Source organism: Myotis nattereri (genome assembly GCF_964212035.1).
Source record: "Myotis nattereri genome assembly, chromosome: 11".
Classification (NCBI taxonomy): Eukaryota; Metazoa; Chordata; class Mammalia; order Chiroptera; family Vespertilionidae; genus Myotis; species Myotis nattereri.
Genome location: NC_138086.1, coordinates 11,474,862 through 11,498,488, shown reverse-complemented (window position 1 = coordinate 11,498,488; position 23,627 = coordinate 11,474,862). Strand labels below are relative to the sequence as shown.

General features: G+C 40.0%; 1 protein-coding gene across 4 annotated transcripts in view; it reads right to left on the bottom strand.

Moving 5' to 3' along the window:
* ST7 (suppression of tumorigenicity 7) overlaps positions 1-23,627 on the bottom strand; it is a 308,904-nt gene that overhangs the window by 138,891 nt on the left and 146,386 nt on the right. For all 4 annotated transcript variants that reach the window (XM_081102061.1, XM_081102062.1, XM_081102063.1 and 1 more), the window contains exons 3-5: positions 16,641-16,800; positions 5,267-5,321; positions 4,512-4,627 (exon numbers count right to left, since the gene is read on the bottom strand). In XM_081102061.1, the coding sequence (XP_080958187.1) occupies positions 4,512-4,627; positions 5,267-5,321; positions 16,641-16,800 (331 nt within the window). The remainder of the gene's footprint in view (positions 1-4,511; positions 4,628-5,266; positions 5,322-16,640; positions 16,801-23,627) is intronic.

Sequence of the window (23,627 nt, the reverse complement as noted above, 5' to 3'; positions counted from 1 at the left end):
TGCTGCTTGTTGTTAAAGAACACATATTGTACACATTTTGAGATGACATTGCTCTAATTTCTTCCTTCTACACAGACACAACATAATTTCTATTAGTTATTTCCCCAAACACTTGTCACAGGCTCTGGATATTAGTACATTTTAAAAACATCTGAAGAATTATCAGTTGGGTCAGGAAAAAGTACATTAGGCTTTTGCTCAACATGTGTACCTGTTTCCAGTGTTTGCTGCTAACGTAGTTTTCATATACCAAAGTAGTTTGTGAGTATATCGTGGGAAGCTCAATGCTTGATTTAATTTGTTCTATAGTTTTCTATCTTCTAAGTTATTTTCTTAGGAGTATGTATGTATTCCTTTTCTTAAAGATTTTTTTCACCTATTTACTTTACGTTTGGTAATATCAAAAATATCAGTAGGATTATTTATAACTCAAGCAGTGTCAAATACATGCTCAACAAATTCTTTTCTAGGATGGAAAACAAATATGGATTCCAATTGAATGGGGATGCCCCCATTCAATTCTAATGAATCAATAAACAGACATATAAATCTCTATAATAGACTCTTTAACCATTTGGATTCACTGACTCCCAATTTCTAATCAGAATATCATTAGGAAAACATGACCCTTCCTCCTATTTCAACCAAGGATTTAATTCACTTCATATAAGATTTATAAATATTTAAAACATGTAAATCCAACCTTGGAATATTTAAAAATAATATATTTTAAATTATAATGAGGGGACTTATTTCCACACCACTACCTCATTGTGATAAAGCCTTTATTTAGGTATCAGAATTCTGAGTTCCACGAGTCAATCTCCAATTTAATTTTTGTGTTATTAAATAATTTTTTCAATTACAACTGACATACATTAGTATTGTAGTCTCAGGTATACACCTCCCTGATTAGACATTACATCATTTACTAAGTGACATCATGATAAATCTCACACCCATCTGGCACCATACATAGTTATTAGAATATCATTGACTATCATATTCCCTATATTGTACTTTACATCCCCATGACAATTCTGTAACAACCAATTTGTACTTCTGTTTTTCTTTATTGATTAAGGTATTGCATATGTGTCCTTATCCCCCCATTACCCCCCTACCCCCCGACTCATGCCCTCACCCCCCTGGTGTCTGTGTCCATTGGTTAGGCTTATATGCATGCATACAAGTCCTTTGGTGATCACTCCCCCTACACCCACCCTCCCCTACCTTCCCTCTGAGGTTTGATGGTCTGATCAATGCTTCTGTGTCTCTGGATCTGTTTTTGTTCATCAGTTTATGTTGTTCATTATATTCCACAAATAAGTGAGATTATGTGGTATTTAACTATGACTGGCTTATTTTGCTTAGCATAATGCTCTCCACTTCCATCCATGCTATTGCAAATGGTAAGAATTCCTTCTTTTTTACCGCAGCATAGTATTCCATTGTGTAGATGTACCACAGTTTTTTAATCCACTCATCTGCTGATGAGCACTTAGGCTGTTTCCAAATCTTAGCTACGGTAAATTGTGCTGCTATGAACATAGGGGTGCATATATCCTTTCTGATTGGTGTTTCTAGTTTTTGGGGATATATTCCTAGAAGTGGGATCACTGGGTCAAAGGGGAGTTCCATTTTCAGTTTTTTGAGGACACTCCATACTGTTCTCCAGAGTGGCTACAATTTGTACCTCTTAATCCCTTCACCTTTTCACCTCTCCTCATCCCCCCAACCTCCTCCCATTTGGCAACCATAAAAATGTTCCCTGTAACTATGAGTCTGTTTCTGTTCTGCTTGTTTGTTTGTTTTGTTTTTAAGATTCAGTTGTTGGTAGATATGTATTTATTGCCATTTTAATGTTAATATTTTTCTTTTTTTTCCTTCTTTTTTAAATCCTCACCAGAGGATATGTTTTTATTGATTTTTTAGAGAGAGGAAGGGAGAGGGAGAGAAACATCGATGTGAGAGAGAAACACTGATTGGCTGCACCCTGACCAGGGATCAACTAGGGACTGAACTCAAAACCTGGTTATGTGTCCTGACCAGGAATTGACCCGAGAACCTTTGGTGCATTGGATGACGCTACAACCAACTGAGCTACACTAGCCTGGGCTGCTACTTCTTTTTAAAAAAAACCCTTTAACATTTCATGTAATGAACTCCTTTAGTTTTGTCTTGGAAGCTCTTTATCTGTCCTTCAATTCTACATGATACCTTTGCCGGGTAGAGCAATCTTCATTGTAGGTCCTTGTTTTCATCACTGTGAATATTTCTCACCAATCCTCTCTGGTCTGCAAGGTTTCTGCTGAGAAATCAGCTGACAGTCCTATGGAAGCTCCCTTATAAGTAACAAATGGCTTTTCTCCTGCTGCTTTTAAGATTCTGTCTTTACCTGTTGGATTTTAATTATGATGTGTCTTGGTGTGGGTTCATCTTGTTTGGAACTCTGCACCTCCTGGGCTTGTATGTCTATTCTCCTCATCAAGTTAGGGAAGTTTTCTGTCATTACTTTTTCAAGTTTTCAATTTCTTTCTCTCTCTCTTCTCCTCCCAGCACCCCCATGATATGAATGTTGGAATGCTTGAAGTTATCCCAGAGACTTCTTAAACTTTTATATTTTTTAAATTCTTTTTTCTTTCTGCTGTTCTGATTGGATGTCTTTTGATTCTTATCTTCCAAATCTCTGATTTGATCTTGGGCTTTTATCTACCCCACTGTTGATTCCCTGTAATTTATTCTTCATTTCAGTTAGTGTATTCTTCACTTTTGACTGGTTCTTTTTTATGTTTTCTATCTCCGTTTTTATGCTTCCTATTCCTTGGTTGAAGTTCATCTACTCTTCCCCTAAGTTCATTGAGCATTCTTATAACCAATGTTTTGAACTCTACGTCTAGTAGATTGCTTATCTCCATCTTGTTTAGTTCTTTTTCTGGAGTTTTGTTTAAATAAAAAAACCCTCTCACTTCCATTCTAGTCTTTCATTTGGGACGTGTTTCTTCGTTTCCTCATTTTGGCAGCCTCCTTTTGTTTGTTTCCATGTATTAGATAGAGCTGCTACACCTCCCATGGTTGGTAGATGTTCTGTAGGATTCAGTGGCACTCCCTCCCTAATCACCTAATCTGGGCACTTGAGGTGCACCCCCACTGTAGTCTGTGTACACCCTCCTCTGGTAGTTGAGCCTTGACTGCTGTTGGTACATCAATGAGAGGGATTTTCCCCAGTCCGATTAGCTACAAGGACTATCTACAACCACCAACCTGTGACCACTGTGGAGGAGCAGCTGTGCAGGGTTCAACCTCACAGAACAGGACTTTCTTCAGCAAGGCTCTGATACCTGCTAAGTACACCCCTTGAGGTGTAGCTTGTGGAGGTGTTTGGGTGGTGATACTTCGATGTGTTCTGAGGCTGTCCATTGGGGCCTTCTGGGAGGTGTAGGCCAAGGTCAGCTGCTGCCCATGTTCTGCCCAGGGCCACCCGGCATGAGCTACAAAGGAATCTTCAGAAGGCTGCTACTTGTGCTGGACTTAGGTGCCCTGATGAGGCCAAGCTGTGAACCAAGGTCGGCTGCCACTAGTGCCAGGCCTGGGGCCACTTAATGAGAAGTATGGGGCTCAGTGAGGCCAGATACTGCTTTTTGGAGAGATTTTAGGAAACTCTGCAGCATGAGGCAAGACAGGCCATTGGTATGAAAAAGCCACTGGAAACAGCTTGGGTGGGCCCAAAAGTTGGGTGGTGTGGGGCTTCAGGGAATCACCAGGGAGGGACAAACAGTGTGAGCCAGGTTGACGGAGTCTCATATATGGCACCTATCTGTTGGTTCTGTCGGGGAAGGGTTCAGAAAATTAACAATGGCCTCTGCCAGCACTTCTGTCTGTGAGAAAGCTGCTCCCTCTACCCCCAGCTCTTATCTCAATGCCAGACGATTCAGTTCCTCCCTATATGTTATGTGCCTGGTGCCTTCCAAGCTGCTGCCCCAGTGCTGGAGGTCAGTAGGAATGAGTCTAAGTCCATGCACTGGCCCTTTAAGAGGAATTCTCTGGGGCTCCAGCAGCCTTCTGTCTCCCTCAGCTTCAATCCCCACTGGTTTTTATAGCCAGAAGTTATGGGAACTTCTCTGCCCAGCACTAGAACCCTGGGCTGGCTCCTCAGGAGGACCTCTGGAGCTGACATATCCCTCCTAATCTGCCACATATGGGTACAGGATCAGCCCATTCCACGCATCTCCACCCTTCCTCCCAGACTTGATGTGGCTTCTTATTTAATTCCCTAGCTGTAGGACTTCCATTCAGTCAGATTTCAGGCAGTTCTGAAGTTTAGTTGTAATTTTGATATAGTTGTAGGAGGAGGCAGTACTGTGTTTAACTATGCAGCCATCTTGACTGGAAGTACCTATTCCTTGGGGAGGTGTTTGGGTATTATAGAGCAGATATTCTAAAAGTAATAAGCTTACTACTTAAATAAAAAAACCCTCTCACTCAGCAACTAACTAAAGGATTTTCCGTACTTGCATCTGCAGGGCGCAGATGGTCCGAGTCACAAGTAAAGAATGTCTGGTGGTCCTGGGCAGAGAGATTCATGTCATAGTAAGTCAGGGGTTCTCGTCCTGTCACCCAAGTGTACCTGTAAAGGGGAAATAAAAGAGTCAAACACCTTTGAGAAAGGAAAGCATGGCTTACAAAATATTAATCTGCATAGGAAGTGAAATATAAACCATTAACTGAGTACTAAAACAGCTTTGCCAATGAATAAGAATATACATATTTTTTAATCATCTTATTCTTTCTTTAGGAAGAAAGGATAGAATCAGCGGAAACATTTTCCTATATTTGTAGGTTAACACTTTACTAGCACTAGCTAATGAAAACCTTCCCTAATTAATATTATAGGCAGATTTCCCCAAAGCTATGACAATTCTGGTTTGCCTAATTACTCTGCAAAATTAAATTTCAACATTACTTCTGTGGCATCTTTATAACCATGTTCCAGATAAGCTTCAAAATGTTTTGTCTGTATAATATATAATGAAAAGAATGACTATAATAAAAACTTTCCAAAAACTACATATTTTTGTACATTATCCCAATTTCAATGCTAAAATATTTATACAACAGAAAAATCAAAACATTTGAGGACTGTATCAAGGAATAGAAACCCTAAACAGACTCTTCCAATGACCCCTAAATGAACCAGCAAAAACATTTGCTGCTGTCTTCGCTCTCTGAATTACTCATTTGTTTCCCAAACTGTCAAAATGCTTACCGATTATATTCAGCGCCCCGAAATAAATTTAGTGGATTTCGCCACACTTTGCATTCTGCAATGAAGAGAAATATTAAAATGTTACACATAGTTCTGAGACACTACAGCTACAAGCTAATTAATTCAGCAAAACACCCTTCCTGGCATTGATAAGATAATTTTATTCTCTATCTTCTACAAGGGAAGCAACATGGAAAAACGGGGTGATTGATTAATCAGGAAATGTAGCTCAGGCACCAGGACTTTGGAAAATTTCACCTAATCTCTCTGAGCCCAAGTTTCTTCATTTATTAAATCAAGGAATGTGCCAAAATCAGCTAGTTTATAATTTTTACAATCATTTCAAGAGGTCTAAATAGATCCTATAAGTTTACTTCTAAAGTTATAGGTAGAAGTACTTTCTGTGACTCTAAAATATATCTTATAATAACTTTATATATAATAAACAAAACTGAAGCTCTATAGTATAATATGCAAAGAGCCCTAGATTTCTAATTAGGGGTCTACGTCATATTGATTTTGTGGTAATTCACCAAAATGCTTTTACACTGTCATAAAGGATTGATAGGATAATTAATACAGTTAACATTAATGTAGGGAGAAAGGCCATGAAATTAAATCGTTTTAAAGCATTTAACATTGCTTACCTAGCCAGATGCATTCATTATCATACTAACATCATTATGTTAACATGTACTAATAGATTATACATCTTTATTATACAAGGACCATAAAAATTTAGAATCACAGGACTTAACTTAGGAAAGTCAATCATTAGCTCTTAGGACTGTGTAATAGTAAGTGCGAGGGTAACAAACTAACAGACAGCCTATGATTAAGACTTTCTACTGATTCAAAATACTACATTTCTTTGGATGAATAATGTTTTATTAGAAAATAAAATTAGTTAATAGTACTTAAAACACCCATGTGTGTGTGTTCACCCAAAAAACACACCTAAATATATATATGCATAAAAGTAAGTAATTATTGTAGAGATCAAAGGAACATTAAAGGCCATGGATAAGACATTAAGATTCTACCCTTAGTCCTATTATATACAGTATCCATTTTTTCACCCACCCACCTACCAACTCACCCTCCCACCCACCCAATGAGCACTGAAGAGGTAACCATTATTACAATACAGTGTGAAAATGAAAAACATGAAGCACTATGGGAACACTTAAGCAATCGCAATAAACTGTTAAAAATATGGAATGAAGGGTGTACACACAACATGAAGACATGTTTTATTTAAAAGAGATTAATGTATCTTTAAATTAGCACAGGATTGCACTTAAAATCTGCTCAATATTTATAAACAATGGCCCTAAGTTTTCTGTCACTTAGCTTAAGTTGTCATTTAGGAAATGATCTTTGCTCAGTTCAGCATCTTTGAATTGTATTCCTAAGAAATTGAAATTCAGTGGCTGTCACTTCACATGGCACTAACTAAAAAATCATGCTTCCCTTAAATAACCACCTTTCTCCCCAACAAGAAGTCCCTAAGAGGTGTCATTAGCACACGCCAGATCATGGCTTGAATCATACTGGTGAGCCAAACAACCATGATCATTGTCCTTGTGGCTATTATAACTCTTAGGTCCTTACCACTCCCAACTCCTCCTCAGAGGATGTCGTTCAAGATTCAAAGTGCTCTTCTTAAAACTTCATAAATATTGCAAGTTTTGTAGTTAGCATACAATAAACATACACACGGGTTTATGCACAAAGATGCTCATGGTAGCATTATTTACAACAAAACAGGCACATTTGGGGAGATGCCTCTCCCTCAATGAATTTCATCTGAAATATTAGTAAAAAGGTTATGGCAACTAATTTGTCTCCAGCAAATATATCATTATATTGACCATAAGGATAAGCACCGTTCAAATATCAATTGGCAAATTATAAAGCAAACTATCTTCAAGTAAAAGTTCAATCCAACTTTATATATTGTATGCAAATAAAAGTATTTCTAAATAAAAATTACTGTATAAATAGTAGATATATCTAAAGTATTATCTGAAGATGAGCAGTATCTGAAGATGCTATATTTATTTAGGAAGTGCCAAAATATAGCCAGCAGGGGGTGCTAGAAACACTCTGAAATACTTTTTATGCTTTCTATTAGGGAAGTGAACTTTTTAAAAAAAAAGGCATTGAGAACTACAGATTGCCAGTTATAAAAAAGTCATGGGGATGTAAATTACAGCACAGAAAATATAGTCAATAATACTGGAATATTGTATGGTGTCAGATGGGTACTATACTTATTGGGGTGATCACTTCATAATTATATTGTATATACTTGAAACTAATGTGTTATTATATATCAACTGTAATTTAAAAAAAAAATTTAAAGGAATACAATTTACTAAAACAAAGAACTCGGGAGAGGGAGATGGGCAGTCTTCACCTTTCATAAAAGAGGACTCAAGCCCTAGCCAGTTTGGCTCAGTGGATAGAGTATCCGCCTGTGGACTGAAGGGTCTTGGGTTCGATTCTAGTCAAGGGCATATGCCCAGGTTATGGGCTCGATCCCCAGTTGGGGGTGTGCAGGGGGCAGCTGATTAATGGTTTTGTCACATCATTGATGTTTCTCTCTCCCCCTCTCCCTTCCTCTCTGAAATCAATAATAAAATAATTTTTTTAAAAAAGGACTCAATAATATTATTTAAACTGAAACACAGTAGTAAAAAAATCAAAATCATTGTTAATATTAGTGTCATACATGTGGTCTGTAGTCAGTTTCTTCAACTATCCTTGAACCTTAGAAAATAGGAGTGTAAAAAATGTAAAATGTTCTGAATGATAAAAATAAACATGACGAAATATGTAAGAAACATCTTCATTAGCTATACCCTTCAAATTGAGGGTGCAGGGAAGGTATAATTTTCCTTTAAGAATAAGCAATCTGGCCTGACCAGTGTGATTCAGTCAACCTATGCATCAATAGGTTGCCGGTTTGATTCCCTGTCAGGGCACATGCCCAGGTTGCAGGCATGATCCCAGGTGGGGGCATGCAGGAGGCAGCCAATCAATGTTTCCCCTCTCATCGATGTTTCTATCTTTCGCTCCCTCTCCCTTTCTTTCCTCTGTCTGTAAAAGTTAATAAAAAATATTAAAAAATAAAAAAGAATAAGCAATCTAGAGGTCAAATATGAACACATGTCAAAGTTTCACTTCATATTAGATCATAACTATACTAATTTCTTCTTTGCTGCTCTATTTCATAATCTTATCTTTACCACAAAAAACTTTAATTTGGAATCACTCTAGGGAACCTAATCCATAAATATCAGACTGCCTGATGGTTTCATGATATGGACAAAGGTTAAAAATGCCAAACATATTAGAATATGAAGATTTAAGTCAGAAAATTAAACTCAGGTCTCTAGAGGTAAAAGTTTTTTCCAGAGGAGTTCAAGTTTCTTATCTTATTTGTGCCTTTGAGGAATAAATTCCTTAAGACACAAAAGTTTATCTCCAAAAGAAGATAAACTCCAAATTTTCCATTAATACCAACCATTTCAATTCTCTTTAGGGGCACTCAAAATTAACTAACACTCCTTCAAGGGCTTGCTAACATCATTAATAGTTCAGTTTAAAATGTGCCCCTGATACAATAAACATGTCCTCTATGCTTCCTTCCATCTGCAGCAGTCTACAGTCAAGTCTTTGCCCGCAACTGCTGACAGACATGTTCAGACTTCGGCATGCAGGCAAGAATGCAATTAGAGAAAGAAAAGCAGTATATAATAGAATAGCACTTAGTTAGTTCCCAGAGCCTACAGAACAAATTTTTCTCCCTTGTCATAATAGGATGCTAAGTTTCTGTGTAGGACACAAAGAATATTAAAAAAAAATAGTACCTATCACCAAGGACTTTAAATGCTCCCACCTTTTCTTCAGTCTTCCTTCTCACCATTCCCTACTAAAACTTCTCATCTCGATGATGCTTACTTCATGCCTTTTCAGATTCAGTTACTCCTCTGGAATGCCTACCCATCACTCATAGGACTGTGTGGTTGAAACATGTAGAGAGGAGCTATTATGCATTCGTCCCTGCACTAGGCCCCGTATTACCAAAAAAAAGTTTATTATAAAGAGGAAGTTCTAGAGCCTTGGTAGAAAACTGAGAATGGTACTGAACCACTATCTGACAGTCAACTGAAGAAGCTCTACAGCTGGAACAAATGTTTTGAGAACCAAAGACTTTCCCTTTGCCACATCCTTAAGGAAAAAGAGAACTTAATTCTCAGGAAAATGAAAAGGTTCTAATGTCATGGGACATTTAATAACATGGGAGAAAATATTCTACATACAACTTATTTAATTCTGAAAACATTTTCCCCCTAAATTAAAAAAATTATATATGTGTGTGTGTGTGTGTGTGTGTGTATGCACACACACATACATATGAGGCCCGATGCATGAAATTCATGCAACAGTAGGCCTTCCTTCCACTGGCTGCGGCACTGGCTTGCCTCTGGTACCCAGAACCCGGGCTTCCCTCCAGCTGCCCCAGCTTTGTCTGGAAGGTCATCCGGAAGAACATGTCTAATTAGCATATTACGCTTTTATTATATACTAGAAGCCCAGTGCACGAATTCGTGCATGGGTGGGATCCTTTGGCCTGGCTGGCAATTGGGACAATTGGGGCCGATCGGGGCCAGCCGGCCAGAGGGAGGGACTGCAGGAGGTTGGTCAGTTGTGGGAGGTTGGCTGTGGTCAGTGCATTGTCATAATGACTGGTCGACCGGTTGTTTGTTCGATGGGTCATAATGGTCACTTAGGCATATTTATATATCCCACTCCTGGGGTCCTCAAATATGTAAATTACTAATTCATAGCCTAGGAAGATTTCTTATACTAAAAGTTACCATCTCTTCCCAGAGTTCAACATCTGACCATGACGGTAATATTATTATCATGAACAATAGCAACAGCAACTTTTGTTACAGCTATAAGCTTGATTTTCATTTGAGCCTTTTTATAAAGGGTCTTAAAGCTCAAGTTATTTATAACCCTTACATAATTTAGTGAAGGGAGCATATGGTGGGCCTTTTTCACAGAAGTAAAGAGTAAAGCATAGAAAAGCTACATAATTTCCCAAGGTGCACATTAATTGAGATTAAAGCCTGGTGTCCAGAGTGCCCAACAATTACCCACTGTATGCAACAGACCCGTTACCCTACAACATCATATTTTTTAAATTCTGTGCCTTCATCAGAATAATACTTTTAAACATTTTAGCTCCAAAGTATAACAGAAAAGAGCCCTAACTAAAGTTCAACAGATCGGTTAGAACAATCAAGATTTGCCTGGCCGGTGCTGCTCAATGGTTGAGTGATGACCTATGAACCGAGAGGTCACCGGTTTGATTCCAGTTCAAGGGCTCATGTCCAGATTCTGAGCTAAATCCCCAGTAAGGGGAGTGCAGGAGGCAGCCAATCAATGTTTCTCTCTCTCCCTCTCCCTTCCTCTTTCTCTAAAATCGATAAAAACATATTTTTTAAAAAACAAGATTAATCCCAACCAAGTCAATTTCAGAAATGAGCATCATATGGGTAAATTTTAAGCAATCATCAAGAATAACAAAATATTCATTATCTTAAATAATTAAGCTTTAACTGCTTTCATAACGTTTCAAAATAATTATTTAAACAATTGTTAGAAGTCACAAAGTAACATGTAGGTAGCTTTCAATTCAAAAATATGTTACTCCCTAAATCAATCAACCCTACCAAATAATGTGGAAATTGTGAATAAATGTTCACCAGGGACTAATGTTCACCATTTAACTAGAAATCTAATCTATACCAGACATAAATTTTAGTGGCAAAATATTTTAAAAGACGTAATAAGCATTGGCTAAGAGAATCATTTTCAACACATACAGAGATTTTGGCAAGTACAAACTGGTTTTCCCCTGATTGAGACTATTGGAGAGCAACTCCCAGGGTCCTTGACATGTAGCAATTTGCAGTTTTGCTGAGGGATATATCTGAAATGTAAGCACTGAAAGGTCTGGTTATAACAATGAGTCACTGAACTAGTAATAACCTAGCTGAACCCTCGGCCATATCTCAGTCCTTCCCATCAGATTCATAAAGAAGTCAGTTCAAATGGAGAACACTGCCAAATGGTTGTCCTCTGACTTGATATTGCTGCATGATTTCATTTAATCCGAAGACTACTCTATGAAGTTGATACTATCATTATTTCCATGTGTGAAAATTAACATATTAAGGAAGGTTCAAGTCACTTGCCCAAGGTCACAATCTGTAAGCAATGGAGAGATTAGGGCCTCAATGGAGTGACCCAAGAGCCTGAGCTCTCAAACATCAGCAATCCTGCCACTGAGCTGTATTTTGGCTAATGTCACGTCAGCAATAATGTTATATAATAGAGTACAGGGTTTTAATCAAATGATTCTGTTTAATTGCTTAATAATTGCATTAGTCTTGAGTTTATAGACCTCACAGAGGATCTGGACTAAATTTTTGAGTAAGTACTTAAGATCTTGGACTTTGAAGTAAAACCATCCAAGTTACCACCAATGTGACCTTGGGCGGATGACTTAACCTTCCTGTACCTCAGCTCCCTCAACTGTAAAATAGAGATTATAATATTTGCTTTGTGGGGTTATTGTGAGGATTAAATGAGTTAATACATGTAAAGCTGATAGTAGGCACTAAGAGTGTTAGTTATTATTATTTGAACTATATGGCTTTCTATGGGGAAAATTATTTGCTCTAGTGTTATGAGAATTAAAGGTCTATGAAGGTCTTAGAATATATCATAGCCCTCTACATGAGTTTCTTCATATCCATTGCTTTTCTTTAATTTATTATCTGTATTTAATCAGTGCTTAAACTGCCTCTAGTGATATAATACTGTAATTTAAAATTCCATATGAAATTTTTTAAAAGTTTTAGATAAAAGATAAATACCTTATACAGATTATATGAGAGTAAAATGAGATGATTGGTGACAGGAAGCCAAATGACTACAACCAGTTTGTCTAAAGATCCAATTCTATTCAAGAGGCTATTAAAGTGTCTCAGAGAATTTAAACTTGACTTTGGCAAAGATACTTCTCACGTGATGGAACACCCTGCACTTTTCCAAATATCTTGAAGGAACTGAGCACTGCAAATCTTGTCTTTATAGCATCTTATTTGAGAACAGGGAAAATTATCAAGCAGATGTTTCCATAAACCCAAATTTAGAATGTTATTGGGCCATGAGATTCTATTCCCTTAAGACAGGGAGAGGTTGGCCATGTTTTAAATCCCTATGCATCATCAACTCAAAAGCTAACTTGAATTAAGAAATGGCAGCAGATGACATGGCAAATATATCAGCAGGATTTATCAGAAACTGTGTATTTGTGAGAAAAATAGCAAATAACACAAAACAAGTGAAATGTTCATAAATATTGACCTAAGTCAAACAATCTAAAATTTGGCTATATTAAGATAAAGATCACTGCAAATTTTGAGAGGGTCTGCACTCAGGTCAATTTGCACTGATCCAAATGTTAAACAAATATATGAACAGTCTGCCCTGGAACAATCACAAACTTCCCACTCCCCACTCCCCCCACCCCAAATTATTCTAATGTAGGCCAGGTCTTTCAGCTTTTAATCAAAACAAATTACTCTTTATAAAAAAAGCTAGACTATGAGTTTCATATAGACTAATGTTTATAACTAGTATTTTCAGTTTATTTTTAGCTTTTTCAATGATTTTCTCAAATAAGCAATGTCATCAATGCCCAATGGGACTTTGTTAGCCATGTTGTATTTCATGGAAGATTCAGCAAAGAACTGTCTTGTGATGTGCCAAGAAATTCAATAGATTCACCCTTCTGTTATTAAGGCAACAGACATTTTATTATTTTTAAGGCAATAGGAATTTTAAAACAAATTATTTTAACAAAATATTTTTATTACCCTCAGTTTTGACCTACTTTTCCTTTTATACTTAGCTGAAACCAGACTATAGAAAGTGATTAAGGATAGAGATAAGCACAGACAATTTTATAATACTTTTATTAAAAAATAAAAATCAGCCCTGACTAGTTTGGCTCAGTGGATAGAGCATCGGCCTGCGGACTGAAGGGTCCCAGGTTTGATTCCGGTCAAGGGCATGTACCTTGGTTGCGGGCATATCCCCAGTGGGGAGTGTGCAGGAGGCAGCTGATCGATGTTTCTCTCTCATTGATGTTTCTAACTCTCTATCCCTCTCCCTTCCTCTCTGTAAAAAATCAATAAAATATATTTTTAAAAATAAAAATAAAAATCACCAAAAGAAAAAAAACAAGAGAAAATGGTATTACTCCCATGGTATCTGGTATTTTCATACCATCACACATACAAGGTTGTTGGTCTGAGTTAGCCAAATATTAGAAACCCAAATGTCAAGGAGAACTGTGCAGACTAAGCTCTAAAAATACTTATGCCTGGCCGGTGTGGCTCAGTGGTTGAGCATTGACCTATGAACCATGAGCTCACGGTTGGATTCCTGGTCAGGGCATCAATTCCCAGTAGGGGGTGTGCAGGAGGCAGCTGATGGATGATTTTCTCTTATCACTGATGTTTCTACCTCTCTCTCCCTATCCCTTCCTCTCTGAAATCAATAAAAAAATATATTTTTAAAATGCTTAGGATAATTTCAATTTGCCTAAATATAACTATATAGTATGAATAGAATATTTCATGAATAATAGTAGATATTTAATAAATACTAGTGGAACTGAATAATATTCAAAAGCTCAGTCTTTACCAGGTAATAACTCAGTACAAATAAAACTGGGAATTTCCATGATTATTATTGTGGACTATCTATATATATAAAAGCCTAAGTGACCGTTATGACCGAATGACTGGTCGACTGGTCGCTATGACATGCACTGACCACCAGGGGGCAGACCCTCAATGCACGAGCTGCCCCCTGGTGGTCAGTGCGCTCCCAGAGCAGGAACATTGCTCAGCCAGAAGCCATGCTCACGGCTGGAGCGTAGCTGTGGCAGTGGGAGCCTCTCCCACCTCTGTGGTAGCACTAACAAGCCGTGGTGGCTGTGGCAGGTGCAGCAGGGCCGGGATGGGTGGCAGTGCAGCTGCGCCCAACCCCGGCTGGGGCTCTTCCCTGGCCACCTGTCGCTTTGGCACTGCTATATCTCTCAGGGCGATGTCGGACTGACCGGTTTCAAAACCCGGCAGTCCGACATCCCCTGAGGAGTCCCGAATTGTGAGAGGGCACAGGCCAGGTTGAAGGATCCCACCTGTGCACAAATCCGTGCACCGGGCCTCTAGTATTTTTATAAAGGGCTTTTATTCAATGCATAAGGTTTACCCAAGGCATTCATAAAGAGAGACAGAAAAATTATAATGACAAAAGAAGAGCATGAGCTCTTTATTGCATTAAGGAATGATGTCAACAGATTTAAACTGGTTAGAGAGATAATTTTAATGAAAATAAAAACGTATTCACAATAAAGAATGGCCTCAAATGAGGCTGCTTTCTGCTTTCAATCTGTTAATTTTCTACAATGGTCTGTATCATTCAAAGACTATAGTAATCAGGCAAGAGCACATTTAATCTCTGAGGTCTTCAGAGCAGATGCAAAGTGATGGCAATTATCCACACTGCTTATGTGATGATTACTGAGTGATCAAGATTCCTCGTTAGCATAATATGCCACACTCATTAGAGTAGCTGGTTAAAGTGATGGTTCACTTTGCTGAGGTCTCTTTTTGTTTCTTTCACAAAGTGGATGAGTTTACAAAGTCCCAGATAATTTTGTCACCTTGGTACACCAACTCTTATACATGTAACCTTTAGGAAGAAGTAAATGTGTACCTAGAGGTGCCCATTGCCACTCATGGCTGGCTGGCAAAGGTGTATTAAAAGAGCATTGAATCAACACTAGGAATAAAATATATACACAATGCTACTTGAGCTTATCAGCTGCCTATGAAATGTGGACTGAGTTATTCTAGGGAGGAAGAAAAAAACATCTAACCTAGCTCTTTAATTTCTTCCTCTTCATTCTTCGAGTCTCAGAACTTGTGCCCTCTCCTTCAAGAAGCAGAGAACCCCGCTTTGTTCTCCACAGCACTGGATGCTCCCCTCATACAGTCAGAGAACTTAATCACTTTGTCTCCATCAGTAGACACAAGAGTTCCATGGGAACATATTATTTATAAGAACCTGTGCAAGCCCAGGTTCATATTAGGAACTTAGGAAATGTTTACTGAGCTGATCATGAGACCAAACTATAAAATTATATTCTTCCTTCTTCTTTTATGGGTGGAGAAAACACAGGCCTTGTATGTGCCCATTCATTCATTCACTGAGTTTCAACGATATGAGATACTGCAAAATGCTAGAGGTACTATAATAAAATAGTAAGTTAGAAAATGATAGTACAATTTGCCCTGGCTGGTTTGGCTCAGTGGTTGGATCGTTGGCCCTCGGACTGAAGGGTCCTGGGTTCGATTTCGGTCAAGGGCATTTACCTTGGTTGCGGGCTCAATTCCTGGCTCCAGTAAGGGGGTGTGCAAGAGGCAACCAATAGATGGGTCACTCTCACATTGATGCTTCTCTCTCTGTGTGTCCCCCCTTCTCTTCCACTCTCTCTAAAAATCAATGGAAAAATATCCTCAGGTGAGCATTAACAAAAAACAGTTTAGTACAATTTGATAAATGTTCCTACAGGTAAAAATATTAAGAGTCAGTAAATGTGGAGAGATGTTGTAAAACCTATCACAGAAGGCTTCTCCGGAGATAACATTTGAGTTGTGTTGTAAAAGTTAAGCAAACACAGGAGACAGGGAGACAGATTTCTAGGCAGAAGGTCTTCAGAAAACATGGCATGTTCAAGGAATGAAAAGGAGAGAGACAGGACTGTGACAGAAGCCCAGGCAGGCAAAAATAGTTAGAAGCAGCTTATGCTGTGCGAAGGAATCTGGGCTTTATCTTCAGTGTAATGAGAACCGATGAAGACTTTTAAGCAGAGGAGCAATGTTATCAGCTCTAGTTAGACATAAAATTCTATAATCGGCATGGAAGAAAGTTGATACATTCAATAATGTTTGAGAAACTGGGGAGAAGAAGGCTGGAGACTCAAGTTTGGAATTTTGACCATTAGCTAAATCAAATGAAAGAAAAAAAATTAAACACGATAAATATTCCTTTCCTTGGGAGGCTTATATGATAGTTCTCTGGTAGAGGTTGTCAACTCCTTGGGAAAATAAGCTGAATTTTTCTCTGAAGTTTAATATTTAAATAACAACATTCTTACTGTCATAGAGTAATTTAGTAACCAAATTGCTGCAAATAGAAGGACTTTTCATACCTGAGACACTTTGCCTGTTGGAATCTGAGTCCCCATTACTGGAGTTAGAATTGTTGGAGGAGTTGTTGTCAACCCCTCCCAGAAGGGGGCGCAAGTGGCTTACTGAGACTTGTTCAATGAATGATGTTCCATACTTGCGAAAATACCACCATTCAAATATCTAGAATAGAAAAATAGTAAGTACGATTATGGTTCTTGTTATTGTTTATGATTTTTGTATACATGCCCATAAAATATATTGCATTTACTAATTATATGTACCTTTACTAATTACATGTACCGTAAATAATTTTTATTCCAAAAATTTTGTTTATTCTAAAAATTAAAGAATTTATAAAAGTCAAACACCAATTATACTTTAAATTCTTAATGTTGCTTTCTCCAATTAATATTGTTTTTCTTTAAAAAATCTGCCCTGGCCAGTGTGTCTCAATTGGTTGGGTGTCTTCCTGGACACTAAAAGGTTGCTGGTTTGATTCCTGGTCAGGGCACAGGCCTGGGTTGCAGCCTCAATCCCAGGTAGGGAGTGTGCAGGAAGCAGCCAATCAATGTTCTGCTCACGTTGATGTTTCTCTCTTCCTCTCTCTCTCTCTCTCTCTCTCTCTCTCTCTCTCTCTCTCAAATCAATAAAAATATTTTTTATAAGAAAAATCTGTATCTACAACCATGGATAAAAGAACACTGTAAGAGTTGCTCAGTATTATTTTTCTCCAAATTTACATATCTATAATAATAAAAGCGTAATATGTTAATTAAACTGGGCAGCCGAATGACCTTCCAGATATCCTTCCAGATGACCTTCTGGACGAAGCCAGGGCTGCGAGGGCCAAGGCAAGCCACTGTGGCTGTGAGGGAGGAGCCCCTGCATGAATTGCGTGCATAGGGCCTCTAGTTATTCAAATAACAAAATCAATATAGCTGACAGAGAACTCAAAAATATATATAAATAAGCCAGTTTTAGAAGTATGGCTTATGAAATATTCCACCTAAGATTGTGATAAAGCCATACATACATAAAATTATTAAGATAGCAAAATTTCATTTAAAAAAGAAACAATCTCCTTAGAAAAATGCTGGTTTTACAAAAAGAGTGGAAGGCATCCCATTTCATGTATGGATGGCATTCAACTGCTAAGAGATTCAGCAATGCCCCACCTGCTAAGAAGTGCTTTATAAACACAAGCATCTACCAATAATGTTTCCTAGTTCATAAACATACCAATTGTTATGTACTGAGGATTGCAAAGGAGAAAAGAAATAACTTTCATTAGTAAAAGCAATGATACTCACAGAACTGGACTAAAATCAGAATTTCCTAAGCACTGGGAAAGCAAGAAACCTCTCCCAACCCTCCTCACCTGGCTCCCCTGACCCTCTAGTGAGCGCTTTTCTACCACTGTTTGAGGTAGCTCTCTCCCACAGCCTTTCCTCTCCTCCCTGTCTGATTTGGAACAACTTTTTTAAGCAGTCACAGATCTTTACCCAGAAGAAATTTAAGAATCAACTATATCCAAAAGTCTCATAGCATAACTACATTATATTTCCATAATAATAAAGAATGTGAAATTAACATAGAATAAGTTACCTTTAACTTTATTTACTTCATAAAAACAAAATTTTGATATCTACTCTGGAATGGGCTTTGGGCTATTATTTTTTAAACTAGAGGCCCGGTGCACAAAAATTTGTGCACTCAGGGGGGAAGGGGGGATCCCTCAGCCTGGCCTGTGTGCCCTCTCGCAGTCTGGGACCCCTCAGGAGATAACGACCTGCTGGCTTAGGCCTGCTCCCCGGTGGCAGAGGACAGGCCCAATCCCTAGGGGCAGCCCTTGGTCGGGCTCAGAGCAGGGCCGATTGGGCAGTTGGGGCACCGCCCCCTGTCATGCACAGAGCAGGGCGGATCGGGAGGTTGCAATGCCACCCTCAGTCACATTCAGGGTAGGGCTGATTGGGGAGTTGGGGCACCGCCCCGTCACACTCAAGGCAGGGTCGATGGGGAGGTTGTGGCACCACCCCCTGTCACGCACAGAGCAGGGCCCATCAGGGGGTTGGGGAGCTCCTCCCTGTCATGCACAGACCAGGGCCGATGAGGGGGTTGGGGCACTGCCCTCTATCACCCACAGAGCAGGGCCGATCAGGGGGTTGGGGCTCCGCCACTGTCACACTCAGGGCAGGGCCAATGGGGAGGTTATGGCTCTACCCCAGCACACACAGAGCAGGGCCCGTGGGGACCGGGGGTGGGGTGGGGTGGGGGGGGAATTGGGGCACCGCCCTCTATCACCCACAGAGCAGGGCCGATCAGGAGGTTGGGGCGCCGCCACTCTCACACTCAGGGCAGGGCCGATGGGGAGGTTATGGCTCTACCCTGTCACACACAGAGCAGGGCCCGTGGGGGGAGGGAGGGTTGGGGCGCCGCAGCCTGTCACACACAGAGCCGCAGAGCGATCAGGGGGTTAGGGAGCTCCCCCGTATCAGACACAGAGCAGGGCTGATCAGGAGGTTGGGGCGCCTTCCCCTGTCATGAACAGAGCAGGCTGGATAGGGAGGTTATGGCCCCGCCCCCTGTCACACACAGAGCCGCAGGGTGATCAGGGGGTTTGGGCACTGCCCCCTGTCACGCTGATCCCAGTGCCGGGAGGCCTCTCAGCTCCGCTGATCCCGGTGCTGGGAGGCCTCGTGGCTCCGCTGATCCCGGTGCTGGAAGGCATATTACCCTTGTACTATATAGGATAGAGGCCTGGTGCATGGGTGGGGCTGGCTGGTTTGCCCTGAAAGGGTGTCCTGGATCAGGGTGGGGGTCCCCACTGGGGTTCCTGGCCAGCCTGGGTGAGGGGATGATGGCTGTTTGCAGCTGGTCACACACCCTTCAGGGTGGGGGTCCCCACTGGGGTGCCTGGCCAGCCTGGGTGAGGGGGTGAGGGCTGTTTGCAGCTGGTCACACACCCTTCAGGGTGGGGGTCCCCACTGGGGTGCATGGCCAGTCTGGGTGAGGGGCTGAGGGCTGTTTTCAGGCTGGCGGGTGACTGAAGCTCCCAACCGCTCCTTTTTTTCTTTTTGTTTTTATTCTTGGCCAGCTTTAGCTCTGGCTCCAGCTCTGAGGCCTCTGCTGCTGAAAGCAGGTATCTGGTTTGTTTGGGTTCTATAATCGAAACAATGTATAACTCCAGCTCTGAGATCCTGGCAGGCTGAAAGCAGGTTTCTGGAGTTTTGTTTAGCTTCTATATTTGTTACAATGTTTCAAACTGCAAGCTCAGAGGCCGGCAAGGCAGGCGGGGAACGTTGGAGTCCTCCATCACTGAAGCAAGCAAGCCTCATGTCTGCTTCCAGCTGCCTGGCTGCCGGCTGCCATCTTGGCTGGCAGTTAATTTGCATATCTCCCTGATTAGCCAATGGGAAGGGTAGCGGTCGTACGCTAATTACCAATTACCATGTTTTTCTTTTATTAGATAAGATTGATGTTTTCTCTCTTGGTCTAACAAAAATTTCTTTCAGACAGACAAAAAGAACATCTATGAATGACCAGAAGAAAATAACAATTAGACCAAGAACTTGATTCCAAAGAGTTACCCCTATTGACTATGTGAATTTCCATGTATTAAGAGATCAAGTTTAAGTAATTTCACTGTTCAGATGGAAAAATATGACATGAAAGCTAAGAAGAAAAAAGGACTAGTCTATAATATTTGGAATGCTAGGAATAAGAGATCATGCTTAAAGAAACAAGAAAGTTTAAGAATGGTAAATTTATAAACCACAAATCCAGAAGAGAGTTTATAATCTCAGGTGAATTATTTAATCTATTTAAATATAAGTTTATTTAGTGGAAATCATATTTATTACAAATCATACTTAATATTAAGAATATATTTATTAGTCCTGGCTGGTTTGGCTCAGTGGATAGAGCATCAGCCTACGGACTGAAGGGTCCTGGGTTGATTCCCGTCAAGGGCCCATGCCTGGGCTGCGGGCTCGACCCCCAGTAGGGGGCATGCAGGAGGCAGCTGATCAACGATTCTCTCTCATCACTGATGTTTCTATCTCTCTCTCCCTCTCTAAAATCAATAAAAATATATTTATTATTAAAGGTCCTCAATTTCCACAACCATGTAAAACACCTAATCTCAACCTCCATGTAAAAGGCCTAGTTCAGTGCCTGCTGCTTAAGTGGTTCTCAAAAGTAACAGCAAAGCTATCAATTAGTGTATTGGTAACATACACCCCTCACACACTGCTAGGACACACCCCCTTTTGCCAGTCTACAATTCGCGAGAGTACAGTATCTTGTCCTGTTACTACGCTGTTGGCTGAAAACCCTGGAAATCTTGTGAAAAGGGGTATTGCTCATCATTCAGTCCTGACCATCCAACAAAGCCCTGAAGAGATCCGTGATGTTGCCTTTAGAAAAGAAGAAAGACTCCAAAGGACTCAAAACCCTGACCACAGAACTGCGGGTGGCTCTCAATCATCTGTGATGGGGGAGCTTTCTTTGCTCTGTTTCCTATATTCTGCTTCTTGGGCACCTGCCAGGCCTTAGTTCATTCATTCAGTCATATGGCACTAAATGCTCCACACCAGGCATGAGCTGTTACAGAGTACAGATGTGGCCCTGCACTCCCAGTCCATGCCACAGACCCACAATGCCTCTCACAGGTTGCTCCTCACATGGCCTATTCCCATCACAAAAAACACCTCGGGATGCTTCAGATATCTCAGTTTATCCAGCAGAATCAGAGAATGTCATTACTAAAAGGGGCTTTAAAGCACTATGTGCAGTCTCCATTTAGAGATGAGGAATGAGGTCTGTACGGGAAGGTGTAGTTACCTGACCGAAGTCACCCAGCTACTTAAGTAGTAGTTGCTTAGTCTAAAGCCCCAGCTCCGTGCCACTAATCTTACCAGGGCCCTATAATAAGATACTATTTTTCTTAACTCTCTTGATCATTTAAACAGACAGATGTAGCCTATCCCTTTTCAAATATTCACTTCCATGTGTCCTCCCACTCTACTGTCTCTCCTAAGTTTCTTAGCTATCAAAACCAACCTAGAAGTAGCCAATCAAATTGGACCTGATAACTCACCCTAAGGTGTAAGTGACTCTTATGAATAGGATATTTATATTATAATCGGAGACAGACCTTCTATACAGTATTTCTAAAGTAGGAATAATGGACCTCAGTGAAGACTGGGTTATTTCTGCAGCTGTTTGGGGGAGAAGAGGAGAGCCTTTTCTCAGCAGTAGACGGCTTCTTACCCATTACTGTCTTTCTTTATACTAATGCGCCCACCAACCTAGAACACAGGCTCCAATGTATATTGAATGAACAACTTCTTCAAGAAAGAAGGAAAGGACTTAAAGCCTTCTTCAACTTCAAACCAAGTCTTCTAATTTGGGATCTTAGCATAACAAGCTGCCTTTTATCCTGAAACATGACAGGCTTTGGGCCAGCGTCTCACAGTATTTTAGAAGAGCCACACTAATCCAAATGGGCAGATGGTGTTACCTAACATGCAAATGTTTGCTGTCACTTTGAATTCTTCTCCGCGGTGCATAACCTACATAGCTCTCATAAGCAAATTTAAATTTAAAAATTAGTTTTGGGACATGCTAATAGCTAACTGGGCTTGCCACAGTACAACAAAACAGTTTTTAATCTGAAAAATAACCATAAAATTAAAATATAAATTAACACATTTCATAGTCTGTGGGGAGCCGATATAGGGTTAAGCCTCGGACTGACCTGTTGGCAAAGTCACAAACAAGTCCCAGCTTAGAGGGCACAGTCCGGTTAGCATAATTAGGCTTGACCTTATAACACTCCCTAGATCTTATCTGGGAAGCTAATGGGCTGAGGGAAGTGCAGGAAGTGTAACTATGGTCAAAACAAGTGAAACTCACAAGAATAGTGTAACTATGGTAACCACTACCTTGTTTACCTCTGACTATAAAATGGTTGGTGTGGCCTGAGCACCGGTGGAAGTCCTTCCTCTTGAGTTGGACTTAGCCGCCTGGCCTCCCAATATTCCCAAATTATCTCTTGTCTTTTCTCTTTCATTTGTGTGCGGCTCCTCTTCCAGATCCTGAACCCTGAACCACGCGGGACGTGGAGGGAAACATTTACAATAATAGTCTTAAAAACATAATCTCTCTAGTATGTGTTTCCTACTCATGTTCCACCCCAAGGATTATACAGCATAACTGGGTTAAAAGTTTAGAAAGCAACAGTGAACATACCATCTAGCTGAAAGGTTAAAAACCCTAACACACTTCATGACACCTGAGCTGTGTGACCTTGGTTGATTCTTTTGATTCTCTGGGGCTTGATTATTTAATGTGTAAAATAAACTCACAGTAAGCACTCAGTTAATGCTGGATGAATGGATGGATGGCTGGATGACTGGAAGACTAGATGGATGAATAGGTGATTAGAAGGTTGAATAGATGGATGATAAGGACTGGTCTGGTGACTTAATGGTATATAATTTAAATAAACACGGGACCAATGAAAGGGTTTATATTAATTTTGTTTGTTATTTTTAAAAAAGAGGGGCCTACACATATTTATGGAAGAGGAAAGAATCTAGTGGAAAGAGAAACTGAAGATGCAAAAAAGTTCAACCAGCCATGAGGCAAGATGCCAAAGCCCAGGAAGCACACCCACCCTTCCTTGAAAAGGTAACCTACCATTTCTTGATCTAAGACAGGAAGAATGGGGAAGGATGAATGAGTAGAGGGATCCATTCTATTTTGTGATATGAGCTATTTTACATATATAAGAAGGCAACAAAGGGATAACAAGTGGGTGAAACTGATCTCCACAGAGATGCAGACAAGGTGTATGTTCTGAGAATAAGAGAAGTGGAGATGGAATTGGAAATGTGAGGAAGGAAAAATGGTTTGAATCTATACCTTGTAGAACAGAAGGGCCATAAGCTATACTCAGGACCTGGATCACATTTAAAACAAAGACCCATCTGTCTAGGTCTCAG